This window comes from Antennarius striatus, chromosome 5, assembly GCF_040054535.1.
Source record: "Antennarius striatus isolate MH-2024 chromosome 5, ASM4005453v1, whole genome shotgun sequence".
Lineage (NCBI taxonomy): Eukaryota > Metazoa > Chordata > Actinopteri > Lophiiformes > Antennariidae > Antennarius > Antennarius striatus.
This window is the reverse complement of record NC_090780.1, coordinates 6976060-6996537: the sequence shown is the minus strand read 5'-3', so window position 1 is coordinate 6996537 and position 20478 is coordinate 6976060. Positions and strand designations below refer to the sequence as shown.

General features: G+C 43.9%; 1 protein-coding gene across 3 annotated transcripts in view; it reads right to left on the bottom strand.

The window, feature by feature from the left end:
• The window catches only part of ppp1r16b (protein phosphatase 1, regulatory subunit 16B), a 119637-nt gene that overhangs the window by 7338 nt on the left and 91821 nt on the right, over positions 1–20478 (bottom strand). For all 3 annotated transcript variants that reach the window (XM_068315300.1, XM_068315301.1, XM_068315302.1), the window contains one exon: positions 12402–12526. In XM_068315300.1, the coding sequence (XP_068171401.1) occupies positions 12402–12526 (125 nt within the window). The remainder of the gene's footprint in view (positions 1–12401; positions 12527–20478) is intronic.

Genomic DNA, 20478 nt, shown 5'->3' with positions numbered 1-20478 from the left:
ACTGTGTTCTGGAAGCTGCCATCTATAAAACCACATAGGGAGAACCACAGGTATCGAACACATTGATTACTCTATTCTTTATGTTGAAGTAAAAATTCAAGATGTTTGAATAGTGAGTGTGTGTGTGTGCAACAGTGTTCTTGTTTATTCTGGGAAGTCAGGCACATCAATTTGGACAAACTAGCAAATGAAGGGTCAGTATCTGGGGTTCTGTATAAAAGAGTTATTTTAACTGCAGGTTCTATTGATCTGATTTGACCAGGTGCATTGAGGCAACTGGTAGTAGACCACCAGACCACACAAAACACACGACAATTCCTTAATACAGCGGTTCCCAAACTTTTCAGTCCGCGCACCCACTTCTACCTCCCGACTTAGCTGACGCACCCCAATGCCCAAAGCATGAAAAAAAAGAAAAAGAAAAGGCGTAGTCTTTATAGCCATATAGGTATCAAGTTTAATAATATAGGCTCCTGTTAACACAGAATAGATTGTGAAATAATGGGCCTAATTATCTCTCACTTTAGAAACGGTGGGGAGAATAATAGTAACAATATAAAAATGACAATAATAATATTTTAAGTCAAAATGGTTGCCGAGCAGGCCGACTACAGATGAGTGATGAAATTAATTTTTTTTCTTGGTAGCACTGGTGCTCCCAAATGTAGAAGTTAGTAGCACCAGCAAAGACTTCAGGAGCACCTACCCAAAAGCAAGGCAGTGACGGAGCGATAGAGACGCTCCGTCCATCTCCGTTCCTCCTCTCTCCCTCCCCCAGGAGAGCAGCCGCAGCTGCGCTCTCATTGGTTCCTGGCAGGACCGCAGGAGCGCGGTCTCACAAAAAAAGGCGCACCAGATTTTTTCCCTAGTCGCACCGGTGCTCCCAAATATATTTATTAGTCGCACTGATGAAAATTTGGGCGCATATGCGACCAAAATGGGCGCAATTTCGAGCCCTGCTATGTAACAAATAGGCCTATTTAACAAACTGTAACATTTATTAAATGGTAACAAATATACTACTCCGCCACAAAGAATCAAAATAACATAGGCCCAAGTTCAACATCATATTTTCTCTTTCGAGTACGAGTCTCATTGTGTTCTTTACCCCCTTCTCCCAATGAAGTGTCAGGGTGAGTTTTCTGTGTTCTGTGCTCCTAATTTTCAGTTTCCCCTGTCTCGTCATCATCACTCTCTTTTTCCTGCTGGATTTCTTCAGCCTGGTAGACTGCACAGCTCTCAGTTGGGCCAATGTATCCTGTCCTCTTTCATTTCTCCCAGATTTAATACCAGACAGACCGTTTTCAACCAGTTATGCATTTCGGCATATTATTGTTGTTGCTATCACAACAAGCTATCACGTAGCTAGGAGAAAGCCAAGTGCATTTTGGGTCTTCTTCTTCTTTTCCTTTCGGCTTTTCCCTTCAGGGGTCGCCACAGCGAATCAATTTCCTCCATCTAGCCCTGTCCTTTGAATCCTCTTCTCTCACACCAACTACCTTCATGTCTTCCCTCACTACATCCATAAACCTCCTCTTTGGTCTTCCTCTAGGCCTCCTGCCTGGCAGTTCAAAACTCAACATCCGTCTACCAATATGTTCACTATCTCTCCTCTGGACATGTCCAAACCATCTCAGTCTGGCCTCTCTCACTTTATCTCCAAAACTTCTAACATGTGCTGTCCCTCTGATGTACTCATTCCTGATCCTATCCTTCCTGGTCACTCCCAGAGAGAACCTCAGCATCTTCATCTCTGCTACCTCCAGCTCTGTCTCCTGTCTTTTCTTCAGTGACACTGTCTCTAGACCAAACAACATCGCTGGTCTCACCACAGTTTTGTACACCTTTCCTTTCATTTTAGCTGAAACTCTTCTATCACACATCACACCTGACACCTTCCTACATCCGTTCCATCCTGCCTGTACACGCTTCTTCACCTCTCTTCCACACTCTCCATTGCTCTGGACTGTTGAGCCTAAGTACTTAAAATCCTCCACCTTCTTGATCTCTTCTCCCTGTAACCTCACTCTTCCACTTGGGTCCCTCTCATTCACACACATGTACTCTGTCTTACTGCGGCTAACCTTCATTCCTCTCCTTTCCAGGACAAACCTCCACCTCTCTAGCTTCTCCTCCACCTGTTCCCTGCTCTCACTACAGATCACAATGTCATCTGCAAACAAGTGCATTTCCAAGTGCATTTTGGGTATTTTTTTTTATTTAAAATTTTCCCAAAACGTTTTTTAATTGAAAATTAAAAATGATTTCCGTGACTGAATTTAAATATTTAAACTGTTAATCCTCCATTAAAAAGTATTTAAATTATTTATTTAATTATTTATGTATTTCAAGGTGCTCAGCTGCCATTACACTCGCGCACCCCCTAGCAGCAGCTCGCGCACCACAGGGGGTGCGCGCACCACACTTTGGGAATCCCTGCCTTAATAGAACAGTAGTAGAAGTAGAAAAAATGTATTTTAAATCCCCAATTATTAATAATATTTTTTTTTAAATCTTGAAAAACAACCTGAAGTCACTAGTGATGCATTCCTGGACCTCAGTAAAATTGTTATTACTGCAACTCCTAAATTAAACTGGGTTACATTTTTTAAATATATCCTTTATTTAACGTACAGAAATAATTTGAGTCCACAGTGAATTTCTGAAACTAAGGAATGATTCAACCTTTTTTTTTATTGTCATTGTCTTCTGCTGCATTCATTTTCATCTATTTTTAATGCATGGTGTAAAGCAGTGGCCCCCAACCCCCGGGCCGCAGACCGGTACCGGGCCGCACAGAAAGAAAAAATAATTTACGTACATTGCTTCCATTGTCTGTCTTACGATGCTCAATGTTCAGCAGTAAAGTTTATGCTCCTTTCAATACTCCGCCTCCGACTCCAATTCTTCGGCACCACACTGGTGACCCCGACGTCAGTCTCGACGAAGTTTCCGAGACTGATCCGAACATGACGAACAATGCTATCGTCCTAAGATTGCCGGAGTTTTGGGAGACGTCCGCCGCGGCATGGTTCGCCCAGGCGGAGGCTCAGTTCGCCCTCCGCGGTGTGGATGACGACGCTACACGCTACTACCACGTCGTCGCAGCCCTAGCGAGCTCTACTGCAGCCAGGACAGTGGGTTTCATCACATCCCCTCCTGCGAGTGATAAGTACCCAGCATTAAAGGCATATCTCCTCAAAACTTTTGAACTGTCATGACCTGAGAAAGCCAGGCGTTTGTTTGCCATTAGAGGTTTGGGGGACAGCAAACCTTCAGAACACATGGAAATGATGTTAGCCCTACTGGGGGAGGAAGAACCGAATTTCCTCTTCATTGAACTTTTCCTGAGGCACATGCCACCACACGTGCAGACGGCGCTCGCCAATACGTCCATTACAGAACCCCGTGCTCTAGCAGAGGAGGCTGACCGTTTCTTCTTAGCTACACAGCGTTTCACCCCCGATGTGTTGGCCCCGGCGCGCAGTCACGCTCCCCCGGCACGCAGTCACACACCCCCGTACGCCGGTGTACAGACTGACAGAAACGCCCCCTCCACCTCCGACCGTTCTGACCCGGGGTTATGCTACTTCCACGCACACTTCGGCGCGAAGGCGAAGCAGTGCCGCGCCCCCTGCAGCTATGGCCCGCGCTCTGTGAAGGCTGTGAGCGCGGGCGCCACGACCCAGCTACTGTTCATTAAAGACTCTATCTCTGGGCGTAAGTTTCTCTGCGACACCGGTGCTCAGAGGAGCGTCCTGCCAGCCACGGTGAGGGACACCGCCGGTGGGGCCCAGGGACCGCCGTTGACGTCCGCCAACGACACCCCGATTCGCACCTATGGCACAAAAACCGTTAGACTGTGTTTTGGAGGCCAGCGCTTCACATGGGAGTTTGTCACGGCCGACATCTCCTTCCCTCTCCTCGGCGCCGACTTTCTGTGTGCCCACGGCCTGCTCGTGGACGTCAAACATGGCCGCCTGGTGGACGCACTGACCTTTTCCTCGTTACCGTGCGTCCGCGACGGGGCAGAATACAACGGCCTCTCCAGTTCTCTTTCGGAGGGTGACAAGTACCAGCGCCTCCTCAGCGAGTTCCCCAACTTGACCCAACCCACCTTCTCCGCCGCCACGGCCGAGCATGGTGTCAAGCACCACATTGACACTAAGGGCCCTCCCATCTATGCTAGGGCCCGGCGGCTCGATCCGGAGAGGCTGGCGATCGCCAAGGCAGAGTTCGCTAATATGGAGCGGCTTGGGATAATCCGACGCTCGGACAGCCCCTGGGCCTCACCCCTCCACATCGTGCCTAAACCAGATGGCGGTTGGCGACCCTGCGGCGATTACCGTCGCCTCAACGATGCTACTACGCCGGACCGCTACCCGGTTCCCCACATCCAGGATTTTTCGGCGCACCTGGCGGGTAAGGTCGTCTTCTCTAAAGTTGACTTGGTACGTGGTTACCACCAAGTCCCCGTACACCCCTCAGACATTCCCAAGACGGCGGTGGTCACGGCCTTTGGACTGTTGAGTTCATGCGTATGCCATTCGGGCTTAAAAATGTGGCCCAATCCTTCCAAAGGCTGATGGACTCTGCGCTAAGGGACATGCTTTTCGTTTTCGTCTACTTAGACGACATTCTGGTCGCTAGCTCCTCAGAGGAGGAACACCTGACTCACCTCCGGGACCTCTTCACGAGACTTAACCAGCACGGCCTAATCATCAACCTGGCCAAGTGTCTTTTCGGGCAGACCTCCATTCACTTTCTCGGATATCTCATCGACAAAAATGGCGCCGTCCCCCTCCCTTCGAAAGTGGAAGCTGTCTCTGCCTTCCCCAGGCCACACACAGCCCGAGCGCTTCCTACTAGAAGGCCGGAGTTTCACGGCGTTCGTGGACCACAAACCCCTCACGTTCTCGATGTCCAAGGTGGCCGAACCGTGGTCTGCTCGACAACAACGCCAGCTGTCGTACATCTCCGAGTACACGACGGACATCCAGCACGTCGCCGGTAAAGACAACGCGGTCGCGGACTGCCTCTCCAGGGCGGCCGTCGGGACCGTCCAGCTGGGCCTCGATTACGCCCGTATGGCTGCCGACCAGGCCTCGGTCGGTGAGGTACAGTCCCTCAGGTCCGCCGACACTGGACTCAGCCTGGAGGAGATTGCAGTTGGTGAGTCCGGCGTCAGGCTGCTGTATGACGTCTCCACTGGCCAGCCCCGCCCCCTGGTCCCCGCGGACTGGCGGCGAGACGTTTTCGATGCGGTGCACAACCTGTCGCACCCCGGCAGGAAGCCTTCCGTGAAGCTGGTCTCCCAGAAATTTGTGTGGCGGGGGCTCAAGGGGGACGTGAGGTCATGGGTCGACTCCTGCGTGGCCTGCCAGCGCGCCAAAGTGCACCGCCACACAAAGGCCCCCTTCGAGCCTTTCACGGTCCCCGAGAGAAGATTTGACCACGTCAACGTCGACCTAGTGGGCCCACTTCCCTCCTCCCACGGCTTCACCTACCTGTTCACCATGGTGGACAGGACGACCCGCTGGCCAGAGGCCGTACCCCTCTCCTCGACAGCGGCGTCCGACGTGGCCCATGCATTCATCTCCACGTGGGTTGCGCGCTTCGGAACTCCGTCCGACCTCTCCTCCGACCGCGGCGCGCAGTTCACCTCGGAGCTGTGGAACGCAGTGGCTGCGAGCCTTGGAGTCAAGCTGCACCGGACCACTTCCTACCACCCGCAAGCCAATGGATTATGTGAGCGCTTCCACCGGTCCATGAAGGCGGCGCTACGCGCTAGCTTGACCGACGGTAACTGGGTGGATAAGCTCCCCTGGGTCATGCTCGGCCTACGGTGCGCCCCCAAGGAAGACTTACAGTCTTCGTCTGCAGAACTCGTCTACGGCCAGACGCTGAGAGTCCCCGGGGACTTCATCCCGGATGCCACCACCCCGTGGTCCGCGGCCACGCAGCGCTCCTCCCTGCTGGAGGTAGCCGGGACGTTTAGACCAATCCCCACTTCACAACACGGCACCCCGGACTTCCGGGTGCCCCCCAGCCTAAATGGGGCCGAGTTTGTGTTCGTCCGCCATGACGCCCACCGTGGACCCCTGCGCCCCCCCTACGATGGACCATTCAGGGTCTTGCGACACGGTGCTAAAGGCTTGACGGTGGATTTCGGCGGTAGACCCAAGACCGTGTCTGTCGATAGGGTTAAACCAGCTCACAGGGATGTTTCCCGGCCGTTGGAGTTGGCCCGGGCCCCGCGCCGGGGACGGCCCCCGTTGCCCCGCCCGCCAACAGCCGCGCCCCCCGTTAGCCCTTCTGGTCCTGGCTGTTCTCCCTCCTCGGCCCCCGTTTTTCACACCCGCAAGGGTCGGCCTGTGGTTCCTCCCCGGGAGAGGGATTTTGTCTATGGGTGAATTCTGGGGGGGCTTGTGTAGTGGGGTCACATAATTCACCCAGGTACTTTTGGGTGTAGTTCGGGGGTTCCTACACGGACAGGTTAAAGTGTTACACAGTCTGTCTTACGATGCTCAGTGTTCAACAGTAAAGTTTATGCTCCTTTCAATACCCCGCCTCCGACTCCAATTCTTCGGCACCACACCATTTTATTTATTTCGGAGTTTGGAAGATGTTTTATTTTGAAAAATTACCCGATTCTTTGTAACATACATTTACGTCAGTGGTCCCCAACCACCGGCTCGCGACCCGGTACTGGATCGCGGGAGATTAAATACTGTTTGAATGAATGGATGACGTTTGACTGTTGTTGTTTTTTAAATTGATTATCAGTCTCCGGCTTCCTCCCACCTCCAAAAGTATGCGCTACAGGTTGATTGGCCAGTCCCAAATTGCCCGTAGGAGTGAGTGTGTGTATGCATGTTTGTATGTCTTTGTATGTGGCTCCGCGGTGCACTGGCGTCGTGCCCGGAGTGTCCCCCGCCTCACGCCCTATGTCAGCTGGGACAGGCTCCAGCTCCCTGTGACCCGCTACGGCGGATACAGCGGCGGTGCATGAAAATGAATGAATGAATGATTATCAGTCTGAAGATGTTTTATTTTGAAAAGTGACGTCTGTGCAGAATGACGCACAGACGAATGAGTGCGTCTGTCCCGATTGACAGGTCTCGGTCATGTGATAGGTTTGAAGCCATTACCCCTGAATTATGAGCCCTCAACCCACAACTGCTCCAGTGTTCTAGATTAAAATCAAGGCAGATTATCCTAAAATCGCCCAAAAAGTATCTTAAACCCTGTTTCCATTTCCAACCTCCTGTCTTTATGACCGTACAGAAAACCAAACGGCGGAGTCGACAGGACGTCCAGAACACACTTCAGGTGTCATTGTCTCCCGTTACCCTTAGATCAGCGGCCCCCAACCACTAATTGTAATTATTGTATTTATTACTATTTGATTGACTTGTTCACCCCTCTTTTGGAAATTATTAGTATTTCTCCGACGCTAAATGCACTGATTGTAAGTCGCTATATTTCAAAATAAACCTCATCAGTGCAGTCACTTCAGTCAAGTTTTGAATATAATGTTTTCTTAAAATTATTTCGTTTACAGAGATGTTGATTATCAATTTATGAAAAAAGGGTTGTTTGTTGTCTGTTGATGTCTGCAATTTACATAAAACCACTGCGGATTATTTATTATTAGACTACAGCTGTCCTGGCGTCATTAACGATTATCGAGCAAATGAGAACTGGTCCGTGAAAATATTGTCTTAGATGAAACCGGTCCGTGGCACAAAAAAGGTTGGGGACCGCTGGTGTAAAGGACTTTGTCTTTCTACTGTTGTCTTTCTACAACTAAAATTCCTTAATCAATTTATCATATTTTCTGAATATATTAGCTTTATTTTCATTGGATATTGATACTTTCTAAACAATGGTTTTGAACTGATCATGACTTTTTTTCTCTATTACACGTTCTAGTTTTTTTTAAATATTTCTTTACTTGCACCCATTAAACTGAATAGAGAATTTCTTGTCAAATAAAGCGTTTCTTCGTTGAGGATCACAGACCCATTTTCAAATACAAGAGATGGAATGATAATCACTGCACATTAAAAGAGGAACACAATGCAATCCACCAGAATACAAAGATTAACCTTACATAACTTTCAACTGGTTCCAGGGCTCTTCCTGTTGTCTTTGCCAGACATTTTAATAAGGCATGCTCTAGTTTGCTCCATCATGCTCCAATGAAGATTAAAAGGCCGTACAAAGCGGGGGACAAGCAGCTCAATCAGGCAATCTGTGGTCAGACTTTAAAGCTTAACAGGGTTATTTTAGGCTGCTACCATGAAATGTCCAATTGCTATTTTAGTCCACTGATCTGACACTGAGCTGCTCAATGCGTTTAAACCACTAATGACTAAAATAAAGAATCATAACTATTAAAAATTATTGTTATTATTGTTCCCGCGACCCGATTCCGGATAACCGGTGGAAGATGGATGGTTATTATTGTTGTTCATAATAATGATAATAACATAACAATAAGGATTATGATAATAACAATAACAATAAGAATAATAACAACAAATACTACTACTAATAATAATAATATTAATAATAATACATATAAAAATGTCATTATTAATCTCACATTATACGATCAACCCTGGGATCCACACAAAACTGCCAAAATACTGTTAGTTCTTTTCATTGTATTAGTACTTCAAGTACTGTTTCTTCTTTCCTAATATTGAAACAAGTGGCTTGTCTCTTATCTAGCTGACATAAAACACAAGGCATTCAAATACCAGCTGTGGCCCAGACAGCAGGGCTCACTGACTCTAGACATGTAGTAGAAGGAAAGCAATACGAACCCCAATGTCCCTGTAGGACCAGTATCCCCACTCTAACAAGCGGAAACACAGGAGAGCACTGTGACACTTGTCTATACTGAATCTGTGATACCACAGCCCTATTAGTCTATTCTGCACACAGGCAGTGGATCAGCACATAAAGCAGGTGGAATTGCCAGTGGTTCTGAACAGGAACTGATACAAACAGCAGATAAATGAACAATGTTACACCGTTCAGGTCTCTCAGAGAGCATGTGACTCAGGACCGTTTCAGTCTTACTGTTGCAGAACTACGGCTGCTGTGTGTGTCATGAATTGATTTTGTCTTCATGGGATGAAAGACACCGTCATATCCTTTGATTTTTAAAATTTTTAATGCATATTTGTGAATTTATGACTGACATGTCGGAAGTTTCAGATTTGAATTCATTATTAATATACAAATTCTTTTGCAAGTGCAAAATTATGCTGATCTAATAGGGTCCATGGCAGATTGTGTTTTACTCCAGACAGTCATAATTGTCTCACTCAACAGTTATGAAACAGTTCATTTGGTTTTTTAGCAGTATTTACGATATGATCGGTCACCAGCTTCTTCATTTTAAGGTGAAATTTCTTCTTCTCCTTTCGGCTTTTCCCTTCAGGGGTCGCCACAGCAAATCACTTACCTCCATTTAACCCTGCCTTCTGCATCCTTTTCTCTCACACCAACTGCTTTCATGTCCTCTTTCACTACATCCATAAATCTCCTCTTTGGTCTTCCTCTAAGCCTCCTGCGTGACAGTTCAAAACTCAGCATCCTTCTACCAATATATTCACTATCTCTCCTCTGGACATGTCCAAACCATCTCAGTCTGGCCTCTCTGACTTTATCTCCAAAACCTTTAACATGTGCTGTCCCTCTGATGTACTCATTCCTGATCCTATCCATCCTGGTCACTCCCAAAGAAAACCTCAGCATCTTCATCTCTGCTACCTCCAGCTCTGTCTCCTGTCTTTTCCTCAGTGACACTGTCTCTAGACCAAACAAAATTGCTGATCTTACCACAGTTTTGTACACCTTTCCTTTCATTTTAGCTTAAACTCCTCTATCACACATCACACCTGACACTTTTCTGTTCCAACATGCCTGTACACGCTTCTTCACCTTTGTTCCAGACTCTCCATTGCTCTGGACTGTTGACCCTAAGTACTTAAAATCCTCCACCTTCTTGATCTCTTCTCCCTGCAACCTCACTCTTCCACACACCTGTACTCTGTCTTACTGCAGCTAACCTTCATTCCTCTCCTTTCCTCTCCTTTGCAGTCACTGATCTCCTTCAGATTACACCATCTACACAAGATGTAGTCCACCTGTATGCTCCTACTTCCACCCTTATAGGTCACCCTAAGTTCCGGCCTCTTCTGAAAGAAAGTATTCACTATTTCCGTTTCCATCCTTTTTGCAAAGTCAACCACCATCTGTCCTTCTGTATTCATCTCCTGGATACCAAACCTGCCCATCACGTCCTCATCACCTCCGTTTCCGGCACCAACATGTCCGTTGAAGTCTGCACCAATGACAAGTCTCTCACTTCTAAGTATGCTCTGCATCACTTCATCAAAGTCCAACCATTTCTCCTTCAGCTCACATCCTACCTGCGGAGCATACCCACTAACACTGAACATCACACCTTTGATTCCTAGCGTCAGACTCATCACTCTGACACTGTTTTTACCTCGAGGACATTCCTAACAAACTCATCCTTCAAGATAACTCCTACTTCATTTCTCTTCCTATCTACACTATGATAGAACAACTTGAACCCTGCTCCTAAAAGTATAACCAATTCTACCAGCACCCTGCAGGTGAACAGCGCTGATGGTGGTTGTTGTTGTTGTTAACCCGGGTGGGTCTCAAACAATCCAATATGGAAGAATGATTACCACATTCAGGCTACAGTACTTAAACAACTGCAGTTACAGATTGATTTTATATGTTTTATCTTTATGATTTGCTTGTTTGGCATGATCTAACATAAACATATTCATGTTGGTCTTTTCTCGACAACAACCTCAGTTATGAGCCTGTTGGAGATCAACACTATATTATCTATACTTCTCAGGTTTGTAGCTCTGCTGAAATGTCAGAATCACCACATCTACACAGTATTATATACGAAACAACAAAGATCAGTTTCTCTCTTGTTTTGTCACCGTTGGTGTTGCTTATGGATTTCACTGTATTGCATACACCTGGAAAATACACACACACATACACACTGGCAAACTCTCTGTTAATTAATCATAAATAAAACACCTGGCTCACAATAACGGGGCGGCAGTAGCTCAGTGGTAGAGCACGCAGTAGAGCAGGTCGTCCAAGGTTTCAAGATCGGCGGTTCGATTCCCCCTCTCGCCCAGACAAAAAACACCCGGAGGTGAGCTGACAGCGGGAGTTATCAGCTTACTTCCAGAGCACTGCCAAGGTGCCCTTGAGAAGGGCGCCGTCCCCCTTACAAGTTGTTCATTTGGGTACACCACAAAGGAGCTGCCCACCACTCTACCTCCCCTGCATGCGTACACCCCCCCTGTGTGTGTTTGTGTATTCAGGGCCTGTACACACATATATATGCATGCTTAAAATAACTACAGTGTGCCACTAATTTCCTGAGGGGATTAAAATCAGTATGTAAAATTTTTTTAAAAAGTAAATTAAAAAAATCACAAAAAGAATTTATGTCACATGTAATATGTGGAAGGAGATCAGAACTGCTGGACATTTGATTAATACAGGCTGGCCCAGAAATTTATGAGGTGATATAACAGTGGTGTCAGTTAATATAAACTGCATGGATACTGTCTACTGGTGCAGCTTTGAAAACCATAATCTACAGACTGTTGTAGCCCTGTTCCTATCATGAACTGACAACCTTTTACAACCATTTCCAATTGAAATCCTCCCACTTGATCTGTTACTGGTTTATTATTGTGTTACCTACAGCTGCTTTAAAGTAGGAGTTATAATGAGTAATCTTTACTGGGATATTAATTCTGCAGCAGCTGCAAGAAGTGGTGATTTTGCATAAACATGTGTTTGTGATTGACATCACAAACACATGTTTTCCACTCTCCTCATGGAGCAACACATTGTCAGTCTGATGCAGCCGTTCTTTCCCGGCATGATATCTGGGCTCATCAGGGGTGCTGCAGGAAAATATCATCAGAAGGATGACAGTGAATTAAACTTTTTGTATTAAAATGCAGATCATCACTCAAGTCAACACTGTGAAAAAATTTGTCTCATGTGCCTCATTCTCCCCGTATAAGTCAGTATTTGACTGATCAGCTGATGTAAGGTTAGCTCAGAACTGAGGAGTCTCCGTTACAACTGCCATGTATGAATTCCATCACTGTGTGAAGCACACAGACTGAGGTGTGGTTTCTGAAAAGACGGGTTACAGATTCACAAAATCTAAGCCATGAACTTCATGGAGAAACACTACTCTGATGAACTGTGGTTATTGTAGTATGTCGAAGCTTGGTTGAAGTTGTCCAAAAAAACTACATATTTTACAACATGAAATAAATATGTAATGCCGGTCTTACCAGAGTTGCTCCCTGAGAGTCTTGTTGGTTGACTTCCTCTCCCTGTCTCAGCAGTTCCTGAATGTCTCCGAGCATCTTCCTCTCCATTGATGCTCTGGTCTCGTTAATCATTTCTTGTGTGATGCCTGTCAATCAGAAACACAAGCAGAAACACAGCTTTAATGACAAAGGAGCTTTTTCTTGACAGTATTAATTTAGGACTGCAGCATGCTATGCTGACAGGGCAGGTTTGCTGCTGATCAGAGGTAGATGAAGGGACAGGGACAGAACACAATGCTGGAACATTAAAATTAAAAAAGATAATCTTCTCTAAATTTTCTGGATTGACAGGTTTTTAAAATTGGAACTTATCGCAAGAAATGAATCGTGAATTCCCCGGTATGCTAGTGGTAGTGAAATATACTGAGGTAAGTTTTAACAGCACAGAAGCAAACACTGATTTTTATTATATCACAGTGATGGCATCTGAGAGCCAACAGGTCAAGGTTGGATGTTGGTGGTTTTTGGAGGGGTGAATGATCAGTCTATGGCCTAATGTAAAAAACATCCTGCATACAGTTCAGTCAGGGTTTGAGTTATTAGGCACAACGTTATATCTTTTGGTGTTATTTCTGCTTTAGGTAACTGATCTGTCTGGAATGGACACATGAGCATTTGAGCAGTCATCTGCTAACCTTGGCTCATCACTGAGGGGTGCGGTACCCTCAGACCTGCCCTGGCCCTCTTCCAAAAGATGAAGAGGGAGCTAGAGATTAAAGATCGGTCATTTTTGTGAGGACAATGATGATATCAGTGTGGGCACAGACTGTGATGAAAAAATAAACATGCCAAGTCTTCTTAATGTGTACGGACTTTCAATCACCCTTTATATCATTAAAATAATGCAATGGTTACAGAAACTTTCATATAATTATTTCAATGCTTTTAACTTGAGCACAATATTTTTAAGATGAGCTGAGATCTATCACTGAGACAGAATTTGGATCTTGAATGTTTTAAAAAAAATTAGGTAAGTAGTTTTGTAGTATTAGCAGTCGAAGCACAGGTGATTGTGTCATCTCAGCTACTCAGAAGTCCTCCATTTAATCCAGACTGATAAGTAGGACTCAGCGGCCACACATGAATTCTTCTCCTAAAGTACAATAATATACTGTACCGTACAATTGAACAGAAACACAGTAATGTCACACTGAGAAGTACGAAACAGAAAACCAATCAGACTGGTGACTTTTAAATTGTTATAGGGTTTGTAAGATGTTAATAGATGGATGAATCATTTCTAAAGATGCAATACAAAAGTGTTCTGCATACAAATAAAATTATATTCCTCCAATAAAAAGGGAGCATTTGTCTCTCTTACTTGAAATAAAAAGTAGCTATATGCAGGAGTCACCTGACTGTGTTTATTGTAATGACTGCATGGATTCATCTCAGCCACATTTACACTTTCATATGGACCAAATTTCTTCCCAAAGCAAGTCTGAAATAATAAACTGAATGACTTCCAAAAAACATGCAATTAAATCAAACTAAAATATCCAGAAATAAGAACGTAACATATCAAAATCAATGAAAGTCCATAGCATATACTACAAGTGTAGAAAAAAATTCAAAAAGAAAAAAGATTAAACCTTAAAAAGAAGGACCATGAAATTATTCAGAATTCAGAGATTAAAAGTCAAGACTTAAACAAAAATAACCACATACTTTTTTTTTTTTTTTTAAAAGTTCTTCCTAGTTACATAGGGCCGAGACTTGGCGAGTGAAGCTGATGGTGAATCCCTCCAATCAATGTGCTCATCAGTTTTACCATCATCAAGCCTGGGGTTGTGATGGAGGTACTGAAAAATGATGCATTTCTCACTGAATTCACAGATGGCTGGTCAGAGTACGAATCAGGACGAAGGCAGTCAATATCAAAGAAGAGCTCTAAATGTTATCTTCTGTGTTATCAATTGTTCCTGCACGTAAGCATGGGTCTATTGTATTGTCATCACAAGATTTACTCGATTTCGATCTCTGCAACACTGTCATTTAGTCAGATTAAGATTAATAGTTTATCAGTGCCTCAAATAAGAGTCATAAGATAAGAGTCGAGTGCATTTACACCTGATATTAAAATGTGATCCATATCATATTCATTGTCACATGACAGCATCACATTTTAAAATAACACAAAAAACAGAAAAGCTGCAAACCTTCATATCTGAACAATTGAAACCAGACAAATTCATTTAGAATGAATTCTAATTAATTTAAAAGCTCATGGATTACAAAACAAAAGCAAAATCTGTGTTTAGAAAAAATCTAATTAAAATTTGGAAATCTTGATCACTCCATGACATTAACGACATTAATGGTGACATTAATGTCAGCTGTTCAGCAAGCTGGTTCAACTGCTGCGCTATTACCCACTCTATTTCACCAGATCAAACGTTGCATTATTGGTGTGTGTGTGTGCTTGTGTGTGTGTGCGTGCGTGCGTGTGTGTGTGTGCGTGTGTGCGTGCGTGCGTGTGTGCATCTGTGTGTTAGAGACACAAAGACTGGCAGCGTGACTCTCGATGCAGAACAGTGCTGAGAACATTACTGGAGCAATTAGCTCTGCTGCTCTCCCTTTGATCGGTTTGGTATTGTTCTTCTCTCCTACTGTACCGCTATTTGCATTCGGCGACTCCAGAGGCCCTATTGTAAGCTGAGAGCATTATTTTTCTCAGTTTCCCTTTCCAAGTCTGCAAACTCTGTTTATGTGGGTTTCTAATCCTCACATCCAGGATGAAACCCACACAATATGGTGTTGGGGCTTTTCTGTGAACTTAAATTAAAAGGGAAATGTGAGTGAGATCTGATGAAGCTTCCAGAGTCTTATCCTGTTTACCAGTGAGACAATTCACCATAGGGTTTCATCATGCTGAAATGCAAACTAGTCATTTTCAAACTTGAACTTTCTGCTGCTATTCCCATATGCGCAAGCTAAATCAACATCAACTACCAGCCTCCAGATTCTAATGAAACAGATGAATATGATAATAGCTTCGTTAGCACCACAGAGCAGATGTATCATCCAGTTAAAACCAAAAGAGAGAGTAAATATTTTTCCAGTATGAAACTCGTTGCCCTTCATGAAGGCTCAGGAAAGCAGCAACAAAGATCCCCATTCTGAACAGAACAAGCATCAGTGATGACAAAGACAATGATTAAGTCAGAAACAACCTGAAAAGGAGGAGGATGGTGGAGGTGGGTGGAAAATGGCTTACAGAATAACTAGGAAGAGTAGGCAGGCATAAGCATCGCAAGTAACATGCCCTGTATGACATTTGGTGATGGGATACGTTGAAAAGAGCTGACTGAGCGATCAGCAGTTAGCTGTCTCAGAGGCAAGCCGCTACCGGCTGAGTTGGTCTTCCATGGCCTGCTTGAACCAACACTATGGTCTGTTTATCAAAACATTGAATGACTCCCTCCAACGAACATACACAGTTATTACACCAGTACTCTAAAGCCAAAGACCGGGAACAAGTTAATTAATCGACGAATGTGTTTCAGAACATGGTCTACAACAGCATCATCTTAAAACACACTGCAAACAATATTTAAAGATGAATGTAACCAATCATATCATCTGCACACATATCAGCGATTAAGACACCTGTAAGGATAGGCTGGGTAAACTGCTAATTGGTTTCAGACCAGTCATTGTCCTGGGAGTGTGTCCAATAGAATAGAATAGAATATACCTATATATTTGAATAAGGTCACTTGAAAACCTCACGCTGTCATGTTTTAATTCCACCCACGACCTGTAAATCAAGTGCCCAATCAATCACGGCGCATCTGGCTGAAGGAAACATGTGAACAAAATGGCGTAAGGAATCGGCCAGCGAGGCTTTTTGTTGCGGTTACGCCTTTCGTCCACATGACAATGCAGATATTCAGGACGAAAACTCAGGCCAAGATGACGTTTTTTGAAAACGCCGGGTCTGCGTGTCATGTGGACGCTGTAACCAAAACATTTTCTATCCGGGGAGCGTCTCCCTGCAACAAAAACCGCTGTGACGTCAGGGTGTGTGACCTGTGTCTACATGTACACAAAGAATGGACGGAGTTAAAACCAGCAATTTTCTGAAGTATAACAGCTCCAAGCCGATTAATATGCTTGACAGTTTGATATTTGTTCATCTGTTTCTTTCTTTATGAGTCATAACTTATATATTTATTTATTCATTCATTCATTCACGTTCCTCCCGTACGCCAGTTCTGGGTCAGACTGGGATACGCTGCCTGGTGTTGGAAGAACTCTGTGATGGAGGTCGTCAGAGTTCTTCCACCAGCAGGCAACGTCCCCGTCCTGTTCTCTGAGTCGTTCTGCTTATAAACGTGTTGATCAACGCCCCCTTATGCGGTTACATGTGAACATGGGCTGATTCAGGTAGTGGTTCAGTTTGTGCCGTGAGTTTTGACAGCGATATAAGGCGGGTGTTTTCTAAACCAGAGGAAATATTGTCCAAAAAAAAAAGAAATCACCTAAGACCTGCCACAGTGGACAAAAATGTTTTTAAATAAAAACCAATGATATGACCCATGCATAATCACTGGCTCAACTACCTCAACGTTACAAAAGCACAATCATTGTCCATACCCCAACCGCCCTCCCCTCACTTTACATGTTTACTGTATTTCCATTTTCGTCATGTCCATATGATCATTTTCCACACTGCCAGTTTGTGTAAGTGTATGTGTGTTTATACTGTATAGGTGCACAAGAATTTGGAGTTAAGCAAAAGTAATTTCCCTATGGGAATCATTAAAAGATTTAATGGACGCACGCACACACACACACACACACACACACACACACACACACACACACAGTGTATTGCCATCACTAAAATATACATGTTTTGCATACTTCCTTATTTTGCTGACATTTTTATTCATAGGCTTTCTGCACAATGCCACACACTTCAAACTCATGCCAACTGATATTTTAGCATTCCAGTAGATGTCGTACTAGAGCAAATGAAGCCTCATGACACTTCGAACCGAAAATCTTCAATGCTTCATGGGGCTTCATCTGCCCATCACTAACTATACATGGACTTCCCAGTTAACATAATTTTATAGTGTCATAACTGTTGCAGCAATTTTCATGTTTTTGAGCAGAGAGTCCAAACAGCAGGAACGAGACAGAAAACCGCAACGAATTCTGAATGAAACTAGCTTACTAACACGAACAGTCTGTCCAGCTATGGTTTCCGTTTGGAATGGGAAAATCGATGTAGTATCCAAAATTCTCCTTGGGCATTTGACAAAAATGCTCTTTAAGTAACTACATACAGTTCTGTTCATGTACTCAGCTAACAGAACTATCGCTTCTCTGAAATTTCTCTTCCACTTGCTCTTTTGACAGGTGCCTTTTCTTTAATGTTAGCTCCTTTCCCAATCTCACGATTAGTTAGCTTTCTTTGTCCAGCTAGCCTGCTAACATTCATCTACGGCTTCACAATGCCCGCCCAGCGCAATTCATGATTTGCCAACACAAAGTCATGAGGTCACCTTGTTGATTTTGGACTATGCTGGGTGCGTTTGGTTTATAATACCAAACGTTAAACGATAATATCAGACTTAATATGTTTGGTATGAAGTCTGATATTATCGTTTTATTGTGGAATTTAAACATAATAGAATAGAATAGAATGGAATAGAATAGAATAGAATATCTTTAATGTCATCATACACAAGTGTACAATGCCACTTTTAAGACAACTCTCAGTGCAAAAAACTTGTAAGGAACAAGTATGAAAACAGAACACAGGGGCAAGAAACAAGCAATATGGGGCATGGACAGCACCACGTTTGTTCTTTGAGTTAAAGTTAAAGATGTGCAGCTATGAAAGATTTTAACTTGAGAAGATATCAGATAAGCAAGTATGCATATTTGATGTCAAATAATCACATCAAATAGAAAATGTGCTCATTTTATGTGAAAAATCCTTCATTCATTTTCTTAACCGCTGCATCCGCTTGCGTGAGTCATGGGGAGCTGGAGCCTATCCTAGCTTGACTTAGGGCGTGAGGCGGGGAAACTCTGGGCGCTACGCCAGTGCACCGCAGAGCTACACATCGACACACAAACTCATTCCTACAGGCAATCTGGTACCGGCCAATTAACCTGAAGCGCATGGTTTTTTCTATTTTGAGGGTGGGAGGAAGCCGGAAAACCCGGAGAAAACCCACGCAGACACGGGAAGAACATGCAAACTCTGCACAAGGCAGGAGTTGAGCCTGGAACCACTTTGTTGTGTGGCGGCCGCGTTACCCACTGCGCCACCATGACGCCCTGTGAAAAATCAAAAAACTTTTTTTTTTAATTAAACTCCAAGCACAGTAAAAAAAATAAAAATAAATGAGTAACAAGACACAATATAAGAAATAATAAAATACACAGTAAAGACATATAAATAAGAGGCATTTAAACCACTATAAAAACTCACTAATGGTGAAGTCCTTCTTCTTGCCCCCTAGAGAGAAGCTTTTTAAGTACCGTAAAAAAAACCAACCTAAATAATTCTCTCCATTTCTTAAGAATATTGACATCAGCACCTCTTTGGCTGAGCTTAATCACTTTAATGTCTAGAAAAACAGAGATGAAATAACATGCTGTTTTTCATTAAAATATCTTGCAACAGGCCCAGCTAAATCATTTCTCTTGATGGCGCTCCCGTGGTTGGTGATTTATCTGTTAAGGGAACAGGATGTCTGTCCTTTGTACACAGTATTTTATCAAATAAGCATTCAGTTATTATTTTTTTGGCAGATAATGAGAGTGACAACAATGCTCACAACTCTGTGGACATTTGCCACAAAATGAACATATAACATTGACTATAGCTACTGCTAAATAGGTTGAGTTTTTGGTTCTCTTCTCTCTTCCGAGACAGAGCAAATGCATCAAAAATACCATGTGCGTTCCCACCCCTCCCTCAGAAATGTGAACGTCAATGCTGATCACCTTGAACTTTTTGTCAGCGGCAGAAAGATGCGCTGAATGCAGCAGTTTACAGATATGCATCATAAATATAGAGTAATATAGAACGCATCCTGTGGAGAGTGAGAAAATTTTGAATATCTTAGTGCTCCCCCGTTGATCCTGCAGCTGCGTGGACACTCAGTGCTTTTTAGGGTCAACACCCGGCTATTTCTCTTTCTGTGGTTGGTCTACTTTTATAATCGCAGAAAACTACAAAGGCTGTTTTATGTTGCATTTTCAGGGTGTGACCACTTTCAAAAGTGCAAACAAAACCTTCTCATGTGTGCACCAACAGTGCACCTGAAACTTTGCATTAAAAAACTAACACAAACATGACATGTAGATATACCATTCTAATAAATGTACAATTAACCTGCATTAATCCCATTCCTCTGTGCCACTTGTTATCTCTCTCTCTCTCTCTCTCTCTCTCTCTCTCTCTCTCTCTCTCTCTCTCTCTCTCTCTCTCATACACAAACGCTCCCTCTCTTTTTCTTGCAAAGGAAATCAAACGGAAAAAAATACTTGTGTACAAGTCATATGGTTGGTATCCCAATAAAAAACAAAATGGGACAATTCTTTTAAAAGTTTAACTTCATACATCAATGTATTTTAATTTCCCCAAATACAGTTATTATATTTGAGTTTTTATGATTTGAGGTTGTAAAGTACTCTCACTACATCCATCCATCCATTTTCCTGAAAACAGACAAGAATAATCTTCAGCCGCTTTCCTGCCTTGTGGGTCACAGCAACCAGCCCAAGCTGGCAACAGGCGGGGTACCCCAAACCCATCGTCAGTGCATCGCAAGGCCATGCAAAAGAAAAACAACTACTCACATGCACACTCATATTTATGGACAATTTGGAATAATCAATTAACTAGATTATGATATTGATAACTGATAAAAATGGTCACGCTCGGGGTCTAAAGTAGTGCACCCTGTGCATTTATGTAAAATTCAGTCTGGAGCCATATATCATCCTGTAAGGAGGATTTTAAACTGCTCTGCACAATACCCAAAAAAATTACTTCTAAGTCTAAAAC